General features: G+C 39.0%; 1 protein-coding gene across 1 annotated transcript in view; it reads right to left on the reverse strand.

Annotated features, from left to right (window-relative positions):
* The window catches only part of BLTP1 (bridge-like lipid transfer protein family member 1), a 145,567-nt gene extending 129,708 nt beyond the window's left edge, over positions 1-15,859 (reverse strand). Inside the window, exons 1-5 of the mRNA XM_063310165.1 lie at positions 15,766-15,859; positions 7,441-7,567; positions 6,149-6,265; positions 3,683-3,761; positions 2,635-2,699 (exon numbers count right to left, since the gene is read on the reverse strand). Of these exons, the coding sequence (XP_063166235.1) occupies positions 2,635-2,699; positions 3,683-3,761; positions 6,149-6,265; positions 7,441-7,537 (358 nt within the window). The 5' untranslated portion in view covers positions 7,538-7,567; positions 15,766-15,859. The remainder of the gene's footprint in view (positions 1-2,634; positions 2,700-3,682; positions 3,762-6,148; positions 6,266-7,440; positions 7,568-15,765) is intronic.
* Between the last annotated feature and the right edge of the window lie 6,010 nt (positions 15,860-21,869).

Genomic DNA, 21,869 nt, shown 5'->3' on the forward strand with positions numbered 1-21,869 from the left:
TATCTCATCCCATGGGGAGCTAAGCGATACTGTGACCTCCCTTTCGCAGTGCCTGGAGACTGTTAAGGTCTGGATGGGGAGCAATGGGTTGAAACTGAACCCTGGCGAGACGGAATGGCTCTGGGTTTGGGGCTCTCTGGTTCATGGAAAATTGCCATCTTTGGTCTTGGATGGGGTTGCATTGCCCCAGACAGACACGGTGCATAATTTGGGGGTTCTCTTTGACTTGCGACTCCTGCTCCAGGAGCAGATGGCTGTTGTGGCCAGGAGGGCCTTTCAGCAACTACGGGTTGTGAGCCAGTTACACTCTTTCCTGGACCAACAGGCCCTGCTCAAAGTCACCCACATCCTAGTCACGACTACTGTAATGAGCTCTCCATGGGGCTGCCCTTGAAAAGTAACTGGAAGTTTCAGTTGGTTCAAAATGCAGCAGCCCACATGGTTTTGTGCAAGTCCAGATTTGCATATGTGTCACCTCTCTTGTGGGAGCTGCACTAGTTGCCAATTTGCTTCCAGGTCCAATTCAAGGTGCTGGTTACCACCTTTAAAGCCCTACTTGGCTTGGGGCTAGGTTATTTGAGGGACCGCCTTTACCTGGTCCACCAGATCGGGGAGGCAGGGTAAGTTACGGATCCCCTCCATTAAGGAGGTCCATCTAGTGGAACCGAGAAGGCCCTTCTCTATAGTAACTCTCTCCCTGTGGAACATCATCCCTGCAGATATAAGATTAGCCCCCACTTTAATAGTCTTCCAAAAGGCCCTGAAGACATGGTTTTGCCAGAAGGCCTGGGGATCCCAGGTTGATACGAAGCCCATCAAGTGGTTCGTTTGAATGTATTGTTGCTGCTAGGGGGGTGGGGGGTTGTATTTGGGCCACCCAGAGTCACCGTGAGTTGGGCGGCCATATAAATCTCTTTAATAAAATAAATAAATAATAAATAGAAGGTCTCTCTTATAGCGCCAATTAAAATATCTACAAAAAAAAGTGGACAAAATCTCATTATATACCCCAATCTTGTGAGATTTTGACAATCTTCTCATCTCACAAGATTTTGGCTATTTACTATAACCAATGTAATTAATTTTATTTAATGTGGTATCCCACAAATGTGGGGGCATATGTGCTAGGGTAATCCATATTTTATGTGTTGGTCCTTGAAAGTTTTCAGGAAAATCTAATTATCAACCTAGATGAAAAGGTCAGGAAGCAATGATACATGGCACAATGTTTAAATGGTAAAAATCAAATGTTATAAAATCAGGATAGAAAATTAAAAACTATAAATGATTAGAAATAGTAATGTAACATATCTGTGATTCACATATTTTTAGCTTCAGATAGTATGACCCAATTAAAAATAATTTTGTTATAATTAACTCATTATAAGACAACCTTATTACTTGTTTACTCAAGAGACATGAACTCCTTTGCTATTTCAATAAACTGGATCTCTTAAACTACATTATATAACCAACAGTTCTCTATCTGCTCTATATTTATCCATAAAGTAGTAGAAAATCTACTTTGCTCCCCAAAAAGCACAAGAGCACTACACAAATTATTTTGAACATTTTCTTACTTGAACACTTGTAGCAAGATTATTCATTGACCTTCTAACTATTCACAAAGAAGAAAAATATCTTCCAAGTGTAACATGTTTTCAACTTTAGAGATACAGCAAGATAAATAAATAATTTTACCCTTTCTAAAAAGCATGAGGAAGCAATCGACTTTCTAGGGCATTAATAACTTCAACAAATTAAGCCATGACACCCAAATAACTAAGAATTATAAGAGTGAAAAGTTGTTCTTGCTCTTGGCCTGATATCTAATGGGCAACAATATAAAGTATCCAAGTAACACAACTTTTCTTGCCTTTTCTCAAATAACTGGTTTCAGCGTAATTGTTTTCTTTCTTAATTATCACCTCTGCAGCTTTTCCCAAACAGATATCCTTGGGATATGTTGGGACTATTAATTTTCCTGATAGGAATTCTGACAATTATAGCTCCATATTTAGGATATTTTAGCTTCAAAACCTCTAGAGGGGTGATTTTTAGCATAATAATCCTATGTTTCATTAATAATGTAGAACTATACTAACTAAAATTTTGCACTGATCAATAGGCATTTGCTTTTTTCCCCTCTCCCCCACCATATCTCCAGAGTGGGGGAGAGGGAGGGGAAAAAAATGCCTACTGATCAGGGCAAAATCTCCGTAATGAAGTAGTTAATCTGCCTACTTAAAACCATGCTGCCCTTCTGAAATCAGTGCAAGCTAGGATAATCCAAGTGAACATAGAAGTACCTTCACAAGAGCATGGACTACAAATGACACTTTATTAACTCCCAGGTACAATACTAGTGGGAAATAATACAACCACAAATTCAGAGAAGCATTAAATGAGAAAATTTCAATCACCTTTCACCAATAGGTGTTAAGTAACTAAACTAGGCAGATTCAAAATATTTGACTTTAAAATAAATTTATACAAGTATAACTTTTTTTTACTGCATTGCACACTTACAAAGAATAACTTGGTTTTAAAACTACAAATAATAATTATTTAGCTCATGCAATCATTTGTTTACTAGAATATCTAGCAATATCTCTCTAAATGGTAGAAACTTACCATGTTGCTTCTGCTTTGGATTGTACATTTTCCACCAACGAAATATAATAAATCCATCTTGGATTCTAAAAAGTATTTACACAAGTAAAATATTAAAAACAGCTGTTAAACACAATTAATAAGAAATTGTTACAAATAACACAAAGATGAATTTATCGTCCTGTTTTCAGAATCTTAAAAGATACCAAAGAGCTGAAATACCAAAACAGTTCCTGGGAGTACACATGCATCCAAAGCTTTCTTTGCAATCTGTTCAAGGACCTGAGCTTGTCAATTCAGATCTGGCCACAGAAGGATTTATCTTTATGACTTTCACTGAGGCAGGAGGAAGGGAAGTTTCTATACTGATTCTGCACCTATCATAAACTCCTTGATTTATCTTCTTTTGGTTTCTGTGATCGATTGCCAAAGGCTACATGCGTGTCAGAAATTGAATAGAATATCCTGCTTTCCTTTCCTACAGCAATGTGAAATTTTCTGCCTCTTATCTGTAACCACAAAATATAGATTCTCCCAACTCTAGACCACAGACCTATGGAAAATCTGGCCATTAATGCCTAAATTTCAATCACTTTTAAATTAAGTTTTAGCTCATTCAAACTATTTTGTGGGCCTTATTTTCTGATCTTTTGTATGTAGAAGCTAAAATGCTTCTTCAGGACTCCACATGGACCCAAACATTTGAACAGGTTAGATATCCCTACTATAGCTCTTGCAGCTCACTGCTATTCATAACCGTTTGCAACAGATCTACTAGATTATCGTGATCCAAGTCTAGTAGGATAACAAATTCTACTACATAAGGGAAATCTCATCACCTTAAATTTATAGAAACAGATCCTTTTAGAAATTTTTGCATGCTCAAAAAATAAGAACCTAACTTCGATTTTTAAAAAAAATTTCTTATTCTACCAATGCTGAAGATACAAATGAAGATGTTATATCCTAAACCACATTAGAGCCTATCATTATCTATATGCAATAATAGAATGGGAATAAAACTTAATAAAGCCATGGCTGTGAAATAAACAGTAAGAAAGTTAAGTACCTGATGGACAAATCTTCTGTAATGTAATAGATTTCACGAACCATGACTTTTCCAGACAGAACAGAGAATGAAAAGGAGCCTGTATTAAAAAGGTTTCTGTTAAGTCAAGGAATACCAAAGAACCATTTAAGTCCTCAAGTCCCACCTCCCTGCTTTCCACAAGAACCCAAATTAAAGCATCCCAGAAAATGGGTATCTAGATTCTGCTGAAATGTATCCAATGAAGGGGAGCCTACCACCTCCCTGAGTAATTGGTTTTACTGTTGACCTACTCTTACTCTTAATCAGATGCCACGACCAATCTTAAGTAAATATTCTTGCTTTCCCAGTCCCTCCCTTAGTAAGACATTTTTTCCTTTTCTCTTCCCAGTTAGTTTTGACACTCTGATATACAAATGTTGCGCTTACTACCCAAAGTGGGTGCTGTTTTCTCTGTGTCTCCCCACTGTTTGTCGTGAGCAATAGAGAATTTGCTCTTTACTGGGACACTGATACTGAATAGATTGTAGAAGATCTAACTGGAAGTGTGTAATGGAAAAATCCCATCTCACGGGATAGAGAAAAATTAATCATAAGGTTCAACTTGATCTGTCAATCAAATTTAATCTGTGAATCTAGACAGTGGGCAGATACAATCAAAGTCCAAGAAACTCAGACTCTGAGCTCAAGCTCAAGCTCTAATCAGGAGTAGGAAGTTTATCCTTTCAACTGAGCTTCTAGAGAGAGAAGGGAGGCAATTCCACTTTGCATTTATTGTATCTTCTTTCTTAAGGATGGGCCTCTTTCTCTTCTGGCTCACAAGCAGGTAAACAAAGCTAAAATGTTCAGGGTTCTGGAATAAGAGATCTAGGAAATACCAGCAACCTAAGAATTAGCAGAAACTATGTGAGAATAAGAATCTTAATTTTGTTTTATAGAAAATGATGTTGTGGTGTCTTTATTTTTCCCTTTTGGTCCTATTTGAGAATAAGAAAATTTAAAAACCATTTGAATTTTAAAAATGATTATTTGGTGGAAACTTCTCAAGCAAGAAAAAAAACTTTCCCCAAACAAAATTAATACATGATTCAAAGGACTCTCCCAAGGAAGAATTTTCCCCCCATGCTCATTCATTCAGGGTTAGTGAACATTTAGTGCTCAAATCGCTGTTCCCCAGAGCAATCTACTCCATCTCCATCCCATGGCTGCCATGATGGATTAGAGCGTGCATGGACATCTATGCAACTGGTTGGGTTGTTCTCTCTGGCTCCATCAAGCAGAGGCTCCTGGGTTTTTCCTCCCTACTGCATTCTCCAAAACTCTTGGAGAGGTCTTATTCAGTACACTGCAACCACCTACTTTATTCCAAGGAAAAATCCCTTTCTACACATGTGTATGCATGAGGAAGAAAGTAGCAAAATTTCCAGTGCGTGTTCTTCCTAGTTTAGCTAAGTGGGGAGAGTGTACTAATGGTAAAGTCCTTTCAGCATAAGAGTGCTAATTTAGTTGAGAAATTCAAGCCTTTTATTATGTACAGTATATTGAAGTTACAGAAATAGTTAAGAACTGAAAGACGAGGAGAGAAAAAGAAGGAAGTGTGACTTCAGCAGAGTAGTGGCCTCACTTTTAGCCAGTAATGCACATACACAGAGAACCAAGACAGAATAAGATTAAACAATGGTTAACACAAGCATCACAGCTTGGATCATTTTTCATAAAACAAAAGTAAGATTCTAATTCTAAGTTATACTAGTTTCTAGATTGCTATAAATTGCCTAGATCGCCAGGAATTGAGCATCATTCCCCTGGCTCTGAGCCTATCAGGAAATACCTGCTCTGCTCCATGAAAGTACAACAAAAACAAAATAAAAGCTTACAGGAGAGAGAGGGAAAACTTCCCACTGCTGATTGATTGCTCAGAGTTTAAGTTTCCTGGACTCTGATGATCTCTGACTTTTGCAAGTAAAATTTGATTGCTAGATCAAGTTGAAGTTTAACTCTTTTATGTCTGAACCTCAGAATGAGATTTTCTCCCCATTAGTGCTATGGCATCTTCTTATGTGTTGTGTGTGTGGTGACCCAGATAATTCTTCAGTGTAAGAGCCTTGCTAAGAGTCCATGCATGAGTTCAGACACAGTCCCTTTTTAGTCAGAGGATGCCATGGATGAATCTGTTATTTTGGTTTATGTTTGAATTATATGTTTTACTTCTTTACTCCCGAGTTCATGATATATAGGATGCAGGAGACATTCCACCTGTTAACAGCACATATATTAACCACACCGCTGCAATGTAATCTTAGCACAGGATTAGTGTTTTCATCACACTGGTGTCAATAAACTAATTGAACATGTTTAATTTTTTTCTCTTATTGAAAGTAATGGAATACAAAATATTGACATTGACTAGACTTTTTCTCAGCATAAGATTCTGAAAGTGATTTCAGAATATATTGTGCATTTCATATTAAAATCAAGATGACTTACCAATATGGATATAGCCATTTTTATGTAATCTGTTAAGGACCAACGTTAAAATAAGACCAATGTTTCGGGAATTGTAATAAGTTAGGTAAATAATCCAGCCACAGGACAAAATTGTAGCTGCAAAACAAATATTCATACTTTTAGAACAATGGAAAGTTGTCCTTAAGAAACACAGAAGAATTGTTATATTCGTAACACAGAAACTCTACAAAGTATCTAGAGAGAAGTATGGACTGCCACAGACTCAATGGGAAGCAATCTCACCAAGTTAGTTTATGGTAAATGGGTGTTTTGTAATCAGCCATATGGTAGCCATTTTGCAAGAGTGCTCCTGATACATTCTTAAAATTCAAAATATGCTCACTGGCACACAGTGGCTGAGTACACACATCATTACCTCCCCTCCTTGCCTCCACTTCATGTATCAAATAGCTTTATAAAATAGTTTCACATAAAGCTGCAAGGCATTATTTTGGGAGGGCAATGCCAACCTGGTAATTATACTTTTAAAATAGCTTGACTGCCCTAATGGAAGCTTTATTTATTTTTATTCTTCAAATAAAAGCCTGACTACTACAGTTAAAGTAAAGCAGAGATCTACAGGACAGATGAGATGGCCTTCTGGTCACATCTAACCTAAGAGTCAGGGTTTCATAGTTATTGCTGTACTCACTGCAAATTAAAAATCTGTACCATGATAATGGTGGCAGTAAAAAAAGATGCCATATAATGATAATGGTAGCAGTTCCAACACTACATTTCAAATGCTTTATTTTTCTGCCTAGGTATTGACTATGCTCTATATTGTGCACTATCCATGATCCAATAAATGGTGTATTATATGCATATAGATATAATTATTCAAGCAATTACAACACAATTCCAAAGTTGTACATAAAGGGAAATATGAAGCAAAATGTGTATTATTGTTTAAATCACAAGCTGATATAGAAATGGCACAAAACAAACTTAAAGATGGAAAGTTAAGAAGTTGTATGAAACTATATTTAACATTCCACCTAATTCCAGTTTTGAGATTAATGAAGTTGTTTAAAATCACCCAGGATAAAATCAATGTTTTATATAAGTAAGCAACTTACAGCTGCTACCAAGCATTTCACATCAGATGGAGATAGATAGATAGATAGATAGATAGATAGATAGAGAGATAGAGAGATAGATAGAAAGGAAGGAAGGAAGGAAGGAAGAAAGGAAGGAAGAAAGGAAGAAAGGAAGAAAGGAAGAAATACTGGAAAACATACAAAATATTTAACAAACCAAATATTACATACCAACGAGGAGCCAAACAACATTTGAGTTATGTTCAGTAAGGAAATTTTCCAACTGAGTGATACTGGGAACAATACTAACATTAATATTTCTGTCCATTCTTAGAATATTGCAGCAGGGTCTAGATGACTGAAAAGAGAAAAACCAATGAAGTGTCATTTTGAAAAGTGCTTTTGAGGTGGTTTGTTTGAGATACATGTAGGGAAGATCAACCACTTTGAAATTAACACACAAATTACATGTAATGGCATTTAAGTGGCATGTGTAGGATGGCAGAAGTGCTATTTAGCTCAATAGGATTCATACAGAGTTTTCATGACCATGCAATAAACACCACAGAGCTTATTAAAGAAAAAAAGTGTTAACAACAAGGTGAAAATAATTTTCTTGATAAACTCAAACTACATGTTATATTACATATGTGATCAGCTTTAACATTTATTTTCCTTTTTAAAATAACAGCTGCTAGAGGTCCTGATCAAGACTGGGGTCAAGACATTCTTTTGGCCTGTGACATATCCAAACAAAAATCTTCCTAAAAACCATGTTCTTCAAATAAAAGCTGTAATGAAAAAGTTTCAAGTACACAAAAAGAATCCGATAGTAACTGAAACATTAACTCATTTTTTTATGGCACGTGCTTTTGTGAACTGGAGACAATACTATTGTTCCAAACAAGGTAAAATACGATTATACAGTTTCTAGTGCAAAAGAACACTCTAGTGTATTAGTCAATGACAGTCCATTATCACTGATTTACTAGGACTACTCTTTTTTGTTGTTGTTTATTCGTTCAGTCGCTTCCAACTCTTCGTGACTTCATGGACCAGCCCACACCAGAGCTTCTTGTCTATAGGACTACTCTATAGCATACATATTCTAGTATCTGACAACTGGTAAGGTGACCAGGAAATAATTCAGGCAGTTGCCAAGCAGATAGGAGTGCCATCCCATTCCCCAAGGAAGGAGGATAAATGTAGTCCCTCATCCTACTGGTATTTATCCATGCACCTAAAGATGTCTGTGATTTCAGTTTGTTTACTGATAACTACATGGGCACAGCGATATAGTTCTCTTATGTCATGTTCTTCTGTGCACAACAAAGATTTGTACAGAGATGTTTCCTCCATCCTGGTCATTATGATGATGAACATTTTGGGCAAGTTTAGAGGATATATATGGCACTATCTGATTATGCAGCGAACACAAAGTTATCTGAAGCAAGCAGGCTAATGGATAGTGTTATAAATGTGTGGCCCTGAATAGGCTATAGAGCAAACATAATTGATGTTAATATGTATCAGCAATATTCTAGAGGTGACGGACTTGTCCCTGGGGGAGCTGGGGGTGTTGACGACCGACAGGAAGTTCTGGCGTGGGCTGGTCCATGAAGTCACAAAGAGTCGGAAGCGACTAAACAAATAAACAACAACATGTATCAGCAAAAGATGACAGTTTCCCACAAGCTATTCAGCCACATCTTGCTTTAAAAAAAAAAGTGATTTTTGTCAAAGAGCAGTAAATCTTTATTACAGCATAAGGCCAGAAGTCAGATGCAAACAAAACAAAGATAGAGCATAAAAAGATAAAATTAAAAATTAAAACAATTCTTCAACAGGGAAAGATGAATGGAACATACATAAGCACAAAAATTCGCAACCCAGGAAGATGCTGTATAGCTGGATCCTGGTTGGACAAAAGAAACAACAAAGAGATGATGTATTCTGTACCAGGGAATTTCTTCAACCTAGGATAAAATTATTCTGGGATTCGCTGTGAAGACAGCAGAAAAGGAGCAAATACACTGTGAATCAGATACACTATTTAAGAATACTTCTTGCATTTTCAAAGCCTAATGGGCAGAGACCCTCCAAAGAGAATCCTAGGGAAGGAACTTGCAAACAGCTTTTTAGCCAGGTTGATTTAAAGTAGCCTCTAAGAACCAGTAAGCCCCAACTTCTAAGTTCTGGGGTGAAGTGTGCTCCCTACAAGCAGAAGAATCTCAGTACAGCTGAGGAGCTACACTAAGCAATACCAGCCAGCAAAGAAAAGTTTCTCTCCCAGACAGTGAGGTCTGGAACAGTACTTCAAGGTATTTATAAGTGTATTCTTACTTGACAGAATTCCCATTACCTTGACAATTATTGATTTTATGTAATTCTGTGCAATAGTAAATTTTTTCTCTAACCATTTCTTACAAGCTTTTCTTTTAGGCAAAAAGAAGCCAATGCCCTCAGTACCCTTCTTAATCCCACCTGAGAAAGACATGATTATGACATTTTCTGTGTATAGAGCTAGAAATATTAGACTTACTCACCTAGAAAAGGCTCACGGACAATTGGTTTTATGCGGGGTAACTGCAGCGAGGCTATCATATGTATAAAGATTGAAGACTACAGAAACTCCAATAATGGAGGAATGGATTGTGAATATGGCCAAGTTTGCAGAAATGGCTAAACTGACTTGTTTGATTAAGGCAGGAACTACAAGTACTTTTATAAAAGACTGGAAACCCTTTATAGACATTTTGCTGAAAACAGATTAAAATGAAATGCTGATTTGGGGATTTATTGATTATAAGATTTGTTTAAGGAAAAAAGGGAACTATGATATGCAATATGGGAGAGCGGAGATGGTAATTAGTATGTTCGTAACTGCTGCAAAGAAGATCAGAAGTCGCTTCCTTAGATAATTTTTTTTCTTGCTTTTTTGTTATTCCTCACATTTTCTTTTACCTTTATAATCACTTCCTTTTTCTATTTCTTCTTCTATGTTTCTGTAGTTTTTAAAATCTTTATAAAATCTTCTTTTAATAAAAATTATTCATAAAAAAAAGAAATACTAGACTTGCTAATGGGGGCATGAGTAGACACTGAGAGGAACCTGAATTATTGTATTAATACAAATTAAAAAGGGGAAGGGGGGGCTAAAATGCACCCCTGTCACCCCTCTTTGGGTAGTGACAACTCCAGACAGATGGCGCAAACATCTAACTCTCAAAGAGGTTTTGCAGTGCAAAGACTGAATGAGAAAAAGCAACCTTCTGTCTACTGAGGATTCTCTTGGGTTTTCCCACAGCCCACAGTTTTCCTCTTGGGATCAGATCAGCATCTTATATGCACAAAAGGAGGCTCTTGAATGCAATAGTCCCCAATTAACCATGGTTCCAGTTTTATCCAAAAAAGCAAAGTATAATTACCAACTTCAGGTAAACCAGGTTCTTAAATCAACTTCCAACCACAATTTAAGACTTTGGTTTGGTCCAAAATCTTTATCCACTTTGAATGAAACATGAAATTAACTACAGTAAACACTAGTGTTTTAACTCTCTCTTATAGCAACCTTAAATAACTCCAACTGAGGGGGTTTGAGGGAGTGAAGTTGGAATTGCTGTCTGTGCTTGGGAAAGGCATCTGCAATCAGGCAGAAACACTCCCCATCCAATTTCCCTCAGACATTCATTCACTCACTACTTTACTCACAAGCATCCACACCATCGATCCAATGCCTGGCTCACTGAGCAACACCCTGGCATTTTCAAGGACTTGCAGATGCCTAGAGGCAGCCTCACCACCCAGGCCCTTAGCTTACAAAAGCAAACGCTAAGACAAAATGTGTGTGAGTGTGTAACAGGAAAAGAGAAAACCGCAAGCAGACAAAGAAGTGGAGGTGACATCTGGAGATTGACAGCTATTACAGGCAGGCAAGAGGACTATCAGTCAACTGCCAGGACCACAAGCTACAGTAAGCAGCATATCCTGGTGGGATTCCTGCTTGGAGCTTGGTTTGGGAGCTCAAAGGGCAACACTGCTTAAAACAGAGCTTGGAGCTTAGGCTGGAGCTTGGCAGCAACAAGAAAAGGAACAACCACACTGAAGCAGCACCTCATCCCAACTAGTACAAGAACTTTTGGAAAAAGGAAAAGGTTGTATGATACATTACAGACTTTGAGATGTTTGGACTGAGTATTAAAAGAGTAAGTATTAAAGACATTTACATGGCAACAGCAACTTGCAAGTCCAAAAGGGTGGAGTTAACCGAGAGCAATAGCCTGTTGTTGGGGAAGGTGTGTGTTGTAATAAAGCATTATGCATAGCTCAGCTACCCTGTGGTGTGTAGGCAGACACTGCTGGAAAGTCCTTGGAAAGTAAAGAACCCTCACAAGGGGTGAGAACTAGATTTTAATGAGCAACAACTCTATTCTTACACAATAATCCTAGTATCCAGTCATCACTGGTCACTCCATCGAAGTGTCCTTTGGAGAGATGCTGAGAATTAAGAAATCGGTAGACAACCTGACTATAGGAGAGCTGGTTCACACAATGATAAAGGTGGCTAACAGCTGTTTCCAAAACAATTTGCAGGTGCAGGATGTCTGTCCTTCTGGAAAGAGCAAGCAACTTCCCCCTTGAATCAAAAGAGTGCGCGAAAGAAAATGAAATCCTAGCTACTTTGAACTGCTTGTTGTGATATAACTAAAAGGCATACAAGAATCCCAGATATTACTGTTCTATACTATACTGCTCTGAGAGAAAACCATGGGACATTTTATGTGCATACTCATATATGTATATAGCCAAGCATACATTCATTTATAAACGAAAACAAACTCTGCTTTTGCTTTTACCATTATATATAACAAAATCTTCCATTATTTGTCAGAATTCATTTTTTTACTTATAGTATAGGTACTGATTTGCTAGAAAATCATGAACTATGCTGGTCTATGACCATAATAAGGTTGGTTGGATCTGACCATGAAGAACATGGAGTTATATTAAAATATTAATGTAATATGTCACCTAAAAAGAAAATACCATGTTTGAAATATATTACCATACAGTTATATTGTTTCATTTTAGGCATGGTATTCAAAAAAAATTGGCATACCAATTAAGTTTCAAATTATGTTTCAGTGTAGCACCTTTGCCTTCTGTTTTTAAGATTCATTTTCTTTTGTTTTCAGTACTGTTTTTATCTGATACTTTAAAATTTGTAAATTAAATTTTCCAGTGCAGGCCACCTTAAGGTCCTTTCTGGTCAAAAACTTAAAAAGAAATGTTTAAGAAAATATAACAAAAAGCAATTAAACACAATCGTCTAACAGAGAACAACTGTCCGTTGTTGTTTTAATTGTTGGTTGGGAGCCGCCCAGAGTTTGATATAAGATGGAGGGCTATATAAATGATTTAAATATATAAATAAACTGATAAGAATTACTACCTGAATCTGAGAGCAACTTTGATTGGGTGAAATATTATCTTATGTGCATAGATACTTTTTGTGTGTGTGCCTTTGAGTCAGCGTTGACTCCTAGCAACTGCCTGGACAAGTCCCTGCAGTTTTCTTGGAAAGATTTTAGAAGTGGTTTGCCATTGCCTCCTTCCCCCGGGGAAGGGAGAGAGGGACTGGCCCAAGGTCACCCAGTTGGCTTTGTATCTAAGGCGGGACTAGAACTCATGGTCTCTCAGTTTCTAGCCTGATACCTTAACCACTACACCAAACTGGCTTCTCTTGTACAGACACTAGGAATCCAAAAATTCTTGAACTTTCATTTCTCCATTAACTTCTGTTTCACTGAAAGCAAAACTTTGATATTGAGAAGAAAACATTACCTACATATATCCATACATATATCTCTAATATATATAGAATAGGAAGGACAAGAGACCTCTTCCTGAAAATTAGAAACATCGGAGGTAAATTCCAGGCAAAAATGGGTATGATCAAAAACAAAGATGGCAAGGACCTAACAGAAGAAGAAGAGATCAAGAAAAGGTGGCAAGAATATACAGAAGACCTGTATAGGAAGGATAACAATATTGGGGATAGCTTTGACGGTGTGGTCAGTGAGCTAGAGCCAGACATCCTGAAGAGTGAGGTTGAGTGGGCCTTAAGAAGCATTGCTAATAACAAGGCAGCAGGAGACGACGGCATCCCAGCTGAACTGTTCAAAATCTTGCAAGATGATGCTGTCAAGGTAATGCATGCTATATGCCAGCAAATTTGGAAAACACAAGAATGGCCATCAGATTGGAAAAAATCAACTTATATCCGCATACCAAAAAAGGGAAACACTAAAGAATGTTCAAACTATCGAACAGTGGCACTCATTTCACATGCCAGTAAGGTAATGCTCAAGATCCTGCAAGGTAGACTTCAGCAGTTCATGGAGCGAGAATTGCCAGATGTACAAGCTGGGTTTAGAAAAGGCAGAGGAACTAGGGACCAAATTGCCAATATCCACTGGATAATGGAAAAAGCCAGGGAGTTTCAGAAAAACATCTATTTCTGTTTTATTAACTATTCTAAAGCCTTTGACTGTGTGGACCATAACAAATTGTGGCAAGTTCTTAGCGGTATGGGGATACCAAGTCATCTTGTCTGCCTCCTGAAGAATCTGTATAACGACCAAGTAGCAACAGTAAGAACAGACCACGGAACAACGGACTGGTTTAAGATTGGGAAAGGAGTATGGCAGGGCTGTATACTCTCACCCTACCTATTCAACTTGTATGCAGAACACATCATGCGACAAGCTGGCCTTGAGGAATCCAAGGCTGGAGTTAAAATCTCTGGAAGAAACATTAACAATCTCAGATATGCAGATGATACCACTTTGATGGCTGAAAGTGAAGAGGAACTGAGGAGCCTTATGATGAAGGTGAAAGAAGAAAGTGCAAAAGCTGGCTTGCAGCTAAACCTCCAAAAAACCAAGATTATGGCAACCAGCTTGATTGATAACTGGCAAACAGAGGGAGAAAATGTAGAAGCAGTGAAAGACTTTGTATTCCTAGGTGCAAAGATTACTGCAGATGCTGACTGCAGTCAGGAAATCAGAAGATGCTTAATCCTTGGGAGAAGAGCAATGACAAATCTCGATAAAATAGTTAAGAGCAGAGACATCACACTGACAACAAAGGTCCGCATAGTTAAAGCAATGGTGTTCCCTGTAGTAACATATGGCTGCGAGAGCTGGACCATAAGGAAGGCTGAGCAAAGGAAGATCGATGCTTTTGAACTGTGGTGTTGGAGGAAAATTCTGAGAGTGCCTTGGACTGCAAGAAGATCAAGCCAGTCCATCCTCCAGGAAATCAAGCCAGACTGCTCACTTGAGGGAATGATATTATAGGCAAAACTGAAATACTTTGGCCACATCATGAGAAGACCAAGATGCTGATGCTAGGGAGAGTGGAGGGCAAAAGGAAGAGGGGCCGACCACGGGCAAGATGGATGGATGATATTCTAGAGGTGACGGACTCGTCCCTGGGGGAGCTGGGGGTGTTGACGACCGACAGGAAGCTCTGGCGTGGGCTGGTCCATGAGGTCACAAAGAGTCGGAAGCGACTAAACGAATAAACAACAACAACATCTCTAATATACCCATGGTGCATAGCTAAGATCACAACTCAGAATATTTCTTAAAAATCATTTGAAATACTCCAGTGCATCAGGTGTATTTTATCCACTGGTTTGAGAGTGCTTAAAGAAACCTCAGTGTTTCGGACTACACTTTCCATCAACCCCAGCCAAAATGGGACTGCAGTCCAAAAATAGCCAAAGGGCATTGAGTTCAATAATGGAACTTTAAAGCATAATCCTAGCCTGCCTTATCTATTTAGGACAAGAAACCACAGGCTATAGGCTTAACGAGGAAATCAGAACATGCTCAACGGAGCAGACGGGAACAGACTTCGATATAACCACACATGGAAGGCTTCCGTCCTAGGAAATAAGCACTACCGAAGCCTCTCTCTTCGGTAGTGGCACTCGTCTTCACAGTTTTTGAAGCATAAATGCATTGGGATGAGGACTGCACATCAAACTAATCTAGAGCAAGAGGATATGAGCTAGCCTGAGCAGGCACGAGCGACCGTGAAATGATGCTGTCGATCAGTCTGGCACAACTGCACATCGTACAAGCAGCGCTCAGCGCCCTGACGGGAGTGTGGGAGTGCCGGGCAACCGATCGGGATTCGCGACGTTGAAAGGTAAAGGCAGCCGAGCAGGCGCATCATGTCCAGGCGCTTAGCCACTGTCGGCCTCTTCCACCTCGCCTCCGGAGGCGCCATTAATTGGGGGGGTGGGGTGAGGATCGCAAGAGTCGCGACTGGACTCCCGGCCGCAACGCCCCCCCCCCGCTCTGACAAACGGAGCCCAGGCATCCTCACTCTCGCTCCCAGCGGCAGTCTCTCCTAGGAGAAAGGCCCGGAGCCAAAGCCTGCTTTTCTAGGAGGCGCTTTGCCGCCCTACTTGCCCCTGCGCATGAAGGACGGCTCCGAACAGCCCACGCAAAACGCCCCAGCGCCAAAGCTCTCCGCGCTTACCCCATGGTCCGGGGTTTACATCCAACCCCTCTGCGCTTCTTTACTACGAATCCGGAACCCGGCGCCTCCTCAACCACCGCCGCTGGCCGCAAACACCGGCCAACTCCACCCCACCCTGCCCTCAAAGTCATCCTGCCAATCCAAGGGGGGCCAGCGGACGCACCGGCCAATAGTAACAGGCCACAGCCGGAAGCAGAAGGCGGGCAAGAAAACGATCGCTAGCCAATAGCGTAAGCCTTGAAGCGACGCCTCCGTGAAATTTTGATGTGACTAACATAGAAAAACCTACAGAGTTTCACACATCTCTGAACTTCCGAGTAAACTGAAGTCTTTCCTTCTTTTGGGCTCAAGTAAGTCATGGAACATCAGTGAGTGTAAATGAACTTTGGATCTCGGCTGAAAGGAGGCCTAAACAGATAAATTAAGGAGTCATATTTTACTGGAGTATAAGGAGGAGGAGAGTTCATGGAGATTCAGTCCAGTCCGTGATGAATATGTCCACTGCAACAACTTAGTTGAGGATAATGTTCGCTGCAAAACTCGGCAATTTAATCTCTCTCTCTTTCCCTTACTGAAAATTCCTGGTGTAGAAATGAAGCGAAATGAAGGAGATCAGGCGTTTGTTTGAAACTGTTTTTACAATCACATACACAAAGGAGATAAGTTTTTACCCCGCACTTTCTATAAATGGACTACTTTGGCAGTTTATCATACACAGTACATGAGATACAGTACAACACTCTCAACTCGCGATTTCATGATATGGTTACCCACGTTCACTTAGATCAATAATCTATTTCCACGTAGGGCTGCCAGATTTGAGCTGTAAAAATTCGGACAACCGCTAAATAGCCCAAAAGAACTCTGCTGCCATCTGAATTTTTGCACGCAAACTCTGATAGCTCTTGAGTCGTATATACTTCGTTTGTGTTCAAAGCCATGCATAAAGAGCTGTAAAAATATAAGCGTCCTAGTACAGGCATAGCCACAAATATGTGATCTTTTTGTTGCTAACATTGAATTAAAAGGCCTGCACTGCAGTGATGATTAACCACAAGTTTCATATGGACACAAACACATGAAATAAACATGAACTATCCTCTTGATCTATTCTAATTCACTTATTCAAATCAAATCTTTATTATGGTCATAGACCAGCATAAGGAGGGTGGGTACAGTCAATTAAAAAGTATAGAAGATACATCAGCGTCTAAAAATAAAAATTATGAAAAACTATTAGATATTTTAAAAATATATTAAAACAGTATATATAACGAACAAGAGTCTAAAAGAATCTAATAGGAGGGGTAGGAGAGTTAGATGGGTGCAGGGGAGCACATAGTATGTGGAAGACTATATCATATTACAGAGCACTCTTGTATAGCAAACTAGATGCTCATTAAGTCTAGTTTATGGCACAGGTCATCATTCAACGAATGTTAAGTGCTGCTGTGCAGAACCTGGCAACATTGTATGTTGTAGCAGTTGATACCTGACAGCAGCAGGGAGGTGCCCTGGGTTTTGATGCAGTAATGATGAGATGAGGCTAGTATGAATGTCTCTGTAATACAGGCAATGGAGAAGCACATGTTCTGTTGTTTCTATGTGACCAGAGTCACAGGGACATTGTCTCTCCAGGTACGAGTCTTCCTGTAGCGGCCTTCAAGGTCAGCTGAGAGGAGGACATGACATCGTGCCAGAGTAAAGGCCCTCCAGTGTTTAGGTACTTTGAGTTTAGTTAGGTATGCCAAAGGGGAGGCAGAGTACCTGTTGGATTCACTGGCAATAAAGGTTGGGGTCCTGGCTAGATCCAATTGGCACTCTGTGTCTGCTACATGTTGTTTAATAAGTGCTTTGGCCTGATCGTAATCCATGCAGAGTAGAAGTCCTGGAGAGAAGCCCAAGGATGGGAATTAAGAGAACCAGTTTGGTCTAGTGGTTAAGGTGCTGGGCTAGAAACCAGGAGACTGTGAGTTCTAGTCCCACCTTAGGCATGAAAGCTGGCTGGATGACCTTGGGCCAGTCACTCTCTCTCAGCCCAACTCATCTCACAGGGTTGTTATGGGGAAACTAGGAGGAGGAAGGAGTATTAGGTATGTTCACCGCCTTGAGATATTTATAAAAATAATAAAGGCGGGATAAAAAATAAATAAAATTAGTTGCCACCAGGCCAGCAACTAGGGTCTGTGTCACCCAGGGCAAACATGGATTCCATGCTTATTTTGGTGCCCCCCGCAATGCTCGTTTTGGCACACACACCCCGGCACAGCGCCCAGGGCAAATGCCCCACTTGCCGACCACCCCAGTTGCATCCCTGGTTGCCACTGCCTGTTTCCATGTGGATTGAAAATCATTACAGTTAATGGGACAAGGCCAAGGGGAAAAAGGGATAGTCTGAGTCAACAGTTGAGTATGGTCAACCACATTCTAGCCTCCATATTCACTTACTCATCCCATACAGACGTAGATGTGCATGTACAGAGGGATATCGCTCTGATACTTGGTTATCTTAGGGTACAGAAGTAGATGATTTAAATATCCTCTCCTTGCATCCTGAGATCTGGTAGGAGGAGAGAGATGCAATTTATAGAGGGAAGATTGCAAGTAGGGATGTATTTCTCCTGAAACTTCTTCCCCATTTAAATTTCTTTCTGATCAGCTCTTCAAGTTGTTCTGTGAGATACTGAGAGTATGCTTGTACTGTGGGAAATGGTGTGCCAATGACTCTCCTTGCTGGGTGTCCTGCAGTAGCAACATCTGGGATAGAGGGGAATTTGGCAAAGAGAGTGGTGGCAGCAGCAGCTGAGACACTGACATACATCCACATAGAGACCAGTGGGGACCACATATTGCCCAAGGCAATTTTGGTTAGCACAGACCTGGTTAAAGATGTGAACTCCAATAAGCCCACAGTGGTGTGGAGCCCATAAAATGGCTGTACTGTTCTTGAATGGCTGTGCTCTCTCGGTAATTGTATTCTATGGCTTTTAATTGTTTAGTCGTTTTTAATGTTTGTATTGTTTGTAAGGCTGTTTACTTTTTGATTTTTTTGGTACCATTCATGTTTTAATTGTAAGCTGCCCAGAATCACGGATGTGAGATGGGCAGCTATATAAATTGAATAAATTAAATTAAATTAAATTAAATTAAATTAAATTAAATTAATAAACCCAATTCTGTTCTGCTGCTTTTCTACAACACCACAGCTTTGGTTTTTGAATGCCATTTTCCCTCTCCATCCCCAATTCTTCCTCATCACTAGAGCGGTGTCTCATTTTATCCAGACTTCCTAATACTTTTGAGTGTTTTCCTACAACACTTTTTGTTGCTTCTTCTGCCTTTATTTTCACAGCAGTCAGTGGTCATAGATTTCTTCTAACGTCAGAGGGAAACCAGCCAAAATACATTTGTCAGGCTTATGTAATGTATTTATAGAAATGATCTTTGCCTTTGGCTAAGTAAACACATCTTCTGGATGTGACTCTGTCAGTTTATAATGGTTATAAGTGGTCAATAGGGAAACTGCTAAAAAACATTGCTCTGGCACAACAGAACTGAAGGGAAGCACATGCTGGCTTCTGCCACTGGCCAGGAAATCCGCAGCCTTCAAGGAAGGAAATGGCCCATCCATCACTCTGTGAAGAAGCTGCTGGAATCTTGTTTCTTCCATTACCTTCTGGAAAGAAAACTTGACATCAACTGCTAATTGTTCTGGGATTACAAAACTACTCCTGTGCATTAACCACTAGATTAAGGAACTTTGCATACAGATGGAAAGGGCAGCTAGGTTTATTATTAATTGTGCATTATAACCCATGGCTTATTCAGCTGCACTGAATGTTTTTTTTTTTACTGAAAATGATCAGATATATCTTTAAAATAAATGCACATTCACTGTCATTGGCATCCATCTGTTAGAAACTATTTATTTATTTATTTGTTTGTTTATTTGTTTCTTTATTTATGTTTTTAAAAATTATCAGACCGCAATAAATCCAGCTATGGATTATTATTATTAAATGCACTGTTGCATTTGATTTGACATCAGTTTAAAATTTTGCATTTTTTTGGAAACCCACACCCAGCTGGGGAAGTGGTAGATTGGGCTTCCTGGTTCTCCCAAAAGGCCTCTAGATCCTTCACCTCCAGCCTTCCTGTACTTCCCACATTCCTGGAATGCTTTTTCAACGAGCTGCCATTGTTCACTTTAGTCTAAAAAAAGTCCTCTTCTGCACTTTTACTCAGGAGGAAGCAAGTGGAAAACTGCCTGCCTTGCCTTTATTTCTTTTTCTGTAGCAGTGGAATTCCTTGTCAGAATGAGAGAGCTGATTCAAGACAAAAACAGAAGTCTTTGACAATATTATGTAAGCCTACAATAAGGAATTGCTGTGGAGCTGAAAGGCAATAGGTGAAAGGATTGAAGGAAACACAGATATCTACTAGTCCAAGTGTTACCTGGAATTTTAGGCTTCATTATTAGCTTTTTAATATAGGTGGTATTAGCATTTTAGTATGACATCCATGCCTTCTTTTGAAGTTCAGAAAATCAAGTTTTCCTTTTACCCAAAACTCTTTCTTTCTTTTATGTGCAAAAATTAGCATTATCACCTTTATTAAAAAGCTAATAATGATGCCTAAAATTCCAGATAACACAAGGAATCCCAGAATATTTTAGTTCTCTGCTCTTTCTGCCTAAATAGTTGAACAGAATCCAGGAACTGACAGCTCATGGCAATAAAACCTCGTGTTACAATGCATTTTCCCTTCTCCTTTCTATAGTTACAATTCCATTTCATTAGAATGTTCTGATTTGCAGAAAATCAGACTGCAAAGGTCACCAGCCAGGTTTGTTCAATGAAAAGTTTGATGTATAAAAAACATAAACTGAATGGTAAATAGTTACATTCACTAGAATGTACATATTCATTCACTAGAATGAACCTTATCATAGGACATTTTTCCAGTAGTGACTTAATAGCATCTTCTAAAGTCATTGAATTGTAGATGGTTAGTATAACAGTAATGAGAACAGGTTTTTTATCACCTCAGTAGTGGCTGAGTGTCACTAGAGATTGCTATAAGTCACCAGTAGGGAAATGGCTACAGTCTAGAAATCCAGTCAATGCTCTTTCTGCAAACAGCTTTCTGATACATCTTGGGCAAAGTATTCTAAATCATTGGAGTGATCAATCATAGATAAATCTCATAGATATTACTGCTTCCAGCTTGAAATACTATAGTGTAATAACAGTTCTCTAATAAAATAACTAAAAAAGGAAATCAGGTTCTATATATATCTTTTTTTCTCCCTTGACAAGAAAGCTGAAGGAGAAAGGAATCAATACAAAATAATAGGTTTTAGGATGTTCCTTGGTATTCACTGCAGCCTAAGGACTCAGTGTGAACTACTGTGGATATCCAGGGAATTTCCTGAACATACTGGAATTACCATCACTTGGACATAACTCAATAATATCTTAAATAAGAGCAGTGTAGAACTACAGCCAAAACAAAGCCAAGCCCTGCTCCAGCACTAGAGCTAGTAGATATGGTTTAAAGTAAGTGGACATCTAGTAGATGGATACAAAGAGGTAGAGTAGAATATCTCCACCTAATGGGCATTTTAGTTTTGCAGCACAGATCTAGTAATGCTATTCAGCACAAATTTTGAATGGGAAGAATGCTTGTAAAAACATTTCATAGTTTAAAGTAAGGATCATGTATGGAATCCATTTCCTCTATCAGATATAACCTCCCCAGAACAGACAGACACATTTATTTAATATGTCCAGCTACAGAAAACATTTTCCTTAGCACTGGAATTTTAATACTGGTACTAAAGTTCTTCAGTAAGGTTCTTTAACACTGTTATTTTAGTTTCATTATTCTTTATGACAATAGAGTGAGTGTATACCAAGTACTAAGCCATAATATGGTTTGTTGGTTTTTACCATTGTGTTTTAGAAACCATATATTATTACTGTAGTTTATTAAGTAAACCATGTTTAAACAAACCATGACTTAGCACAAAATATTACTAGAATCAATCTGTCTAGTCTATAGGTAGATATTCTTCAAAGGAAATATAACTGAATATATTTTGT

Source organism: Candoia aspera, chromosome 8 (genome assembly GCF_035149785.1).
Source record: "Candoia aspera isolate rCanAsp1 chromosome 8, rCanAsp1.hap2, whole genome shotgun sequence".
NCBI classification, from domain to species: domain Eukaryota; kingdom Metazoa; phylum Chordata; class Lepidosauria; order Squamata; family Boidae; genus Candoia; species Candoia aspera.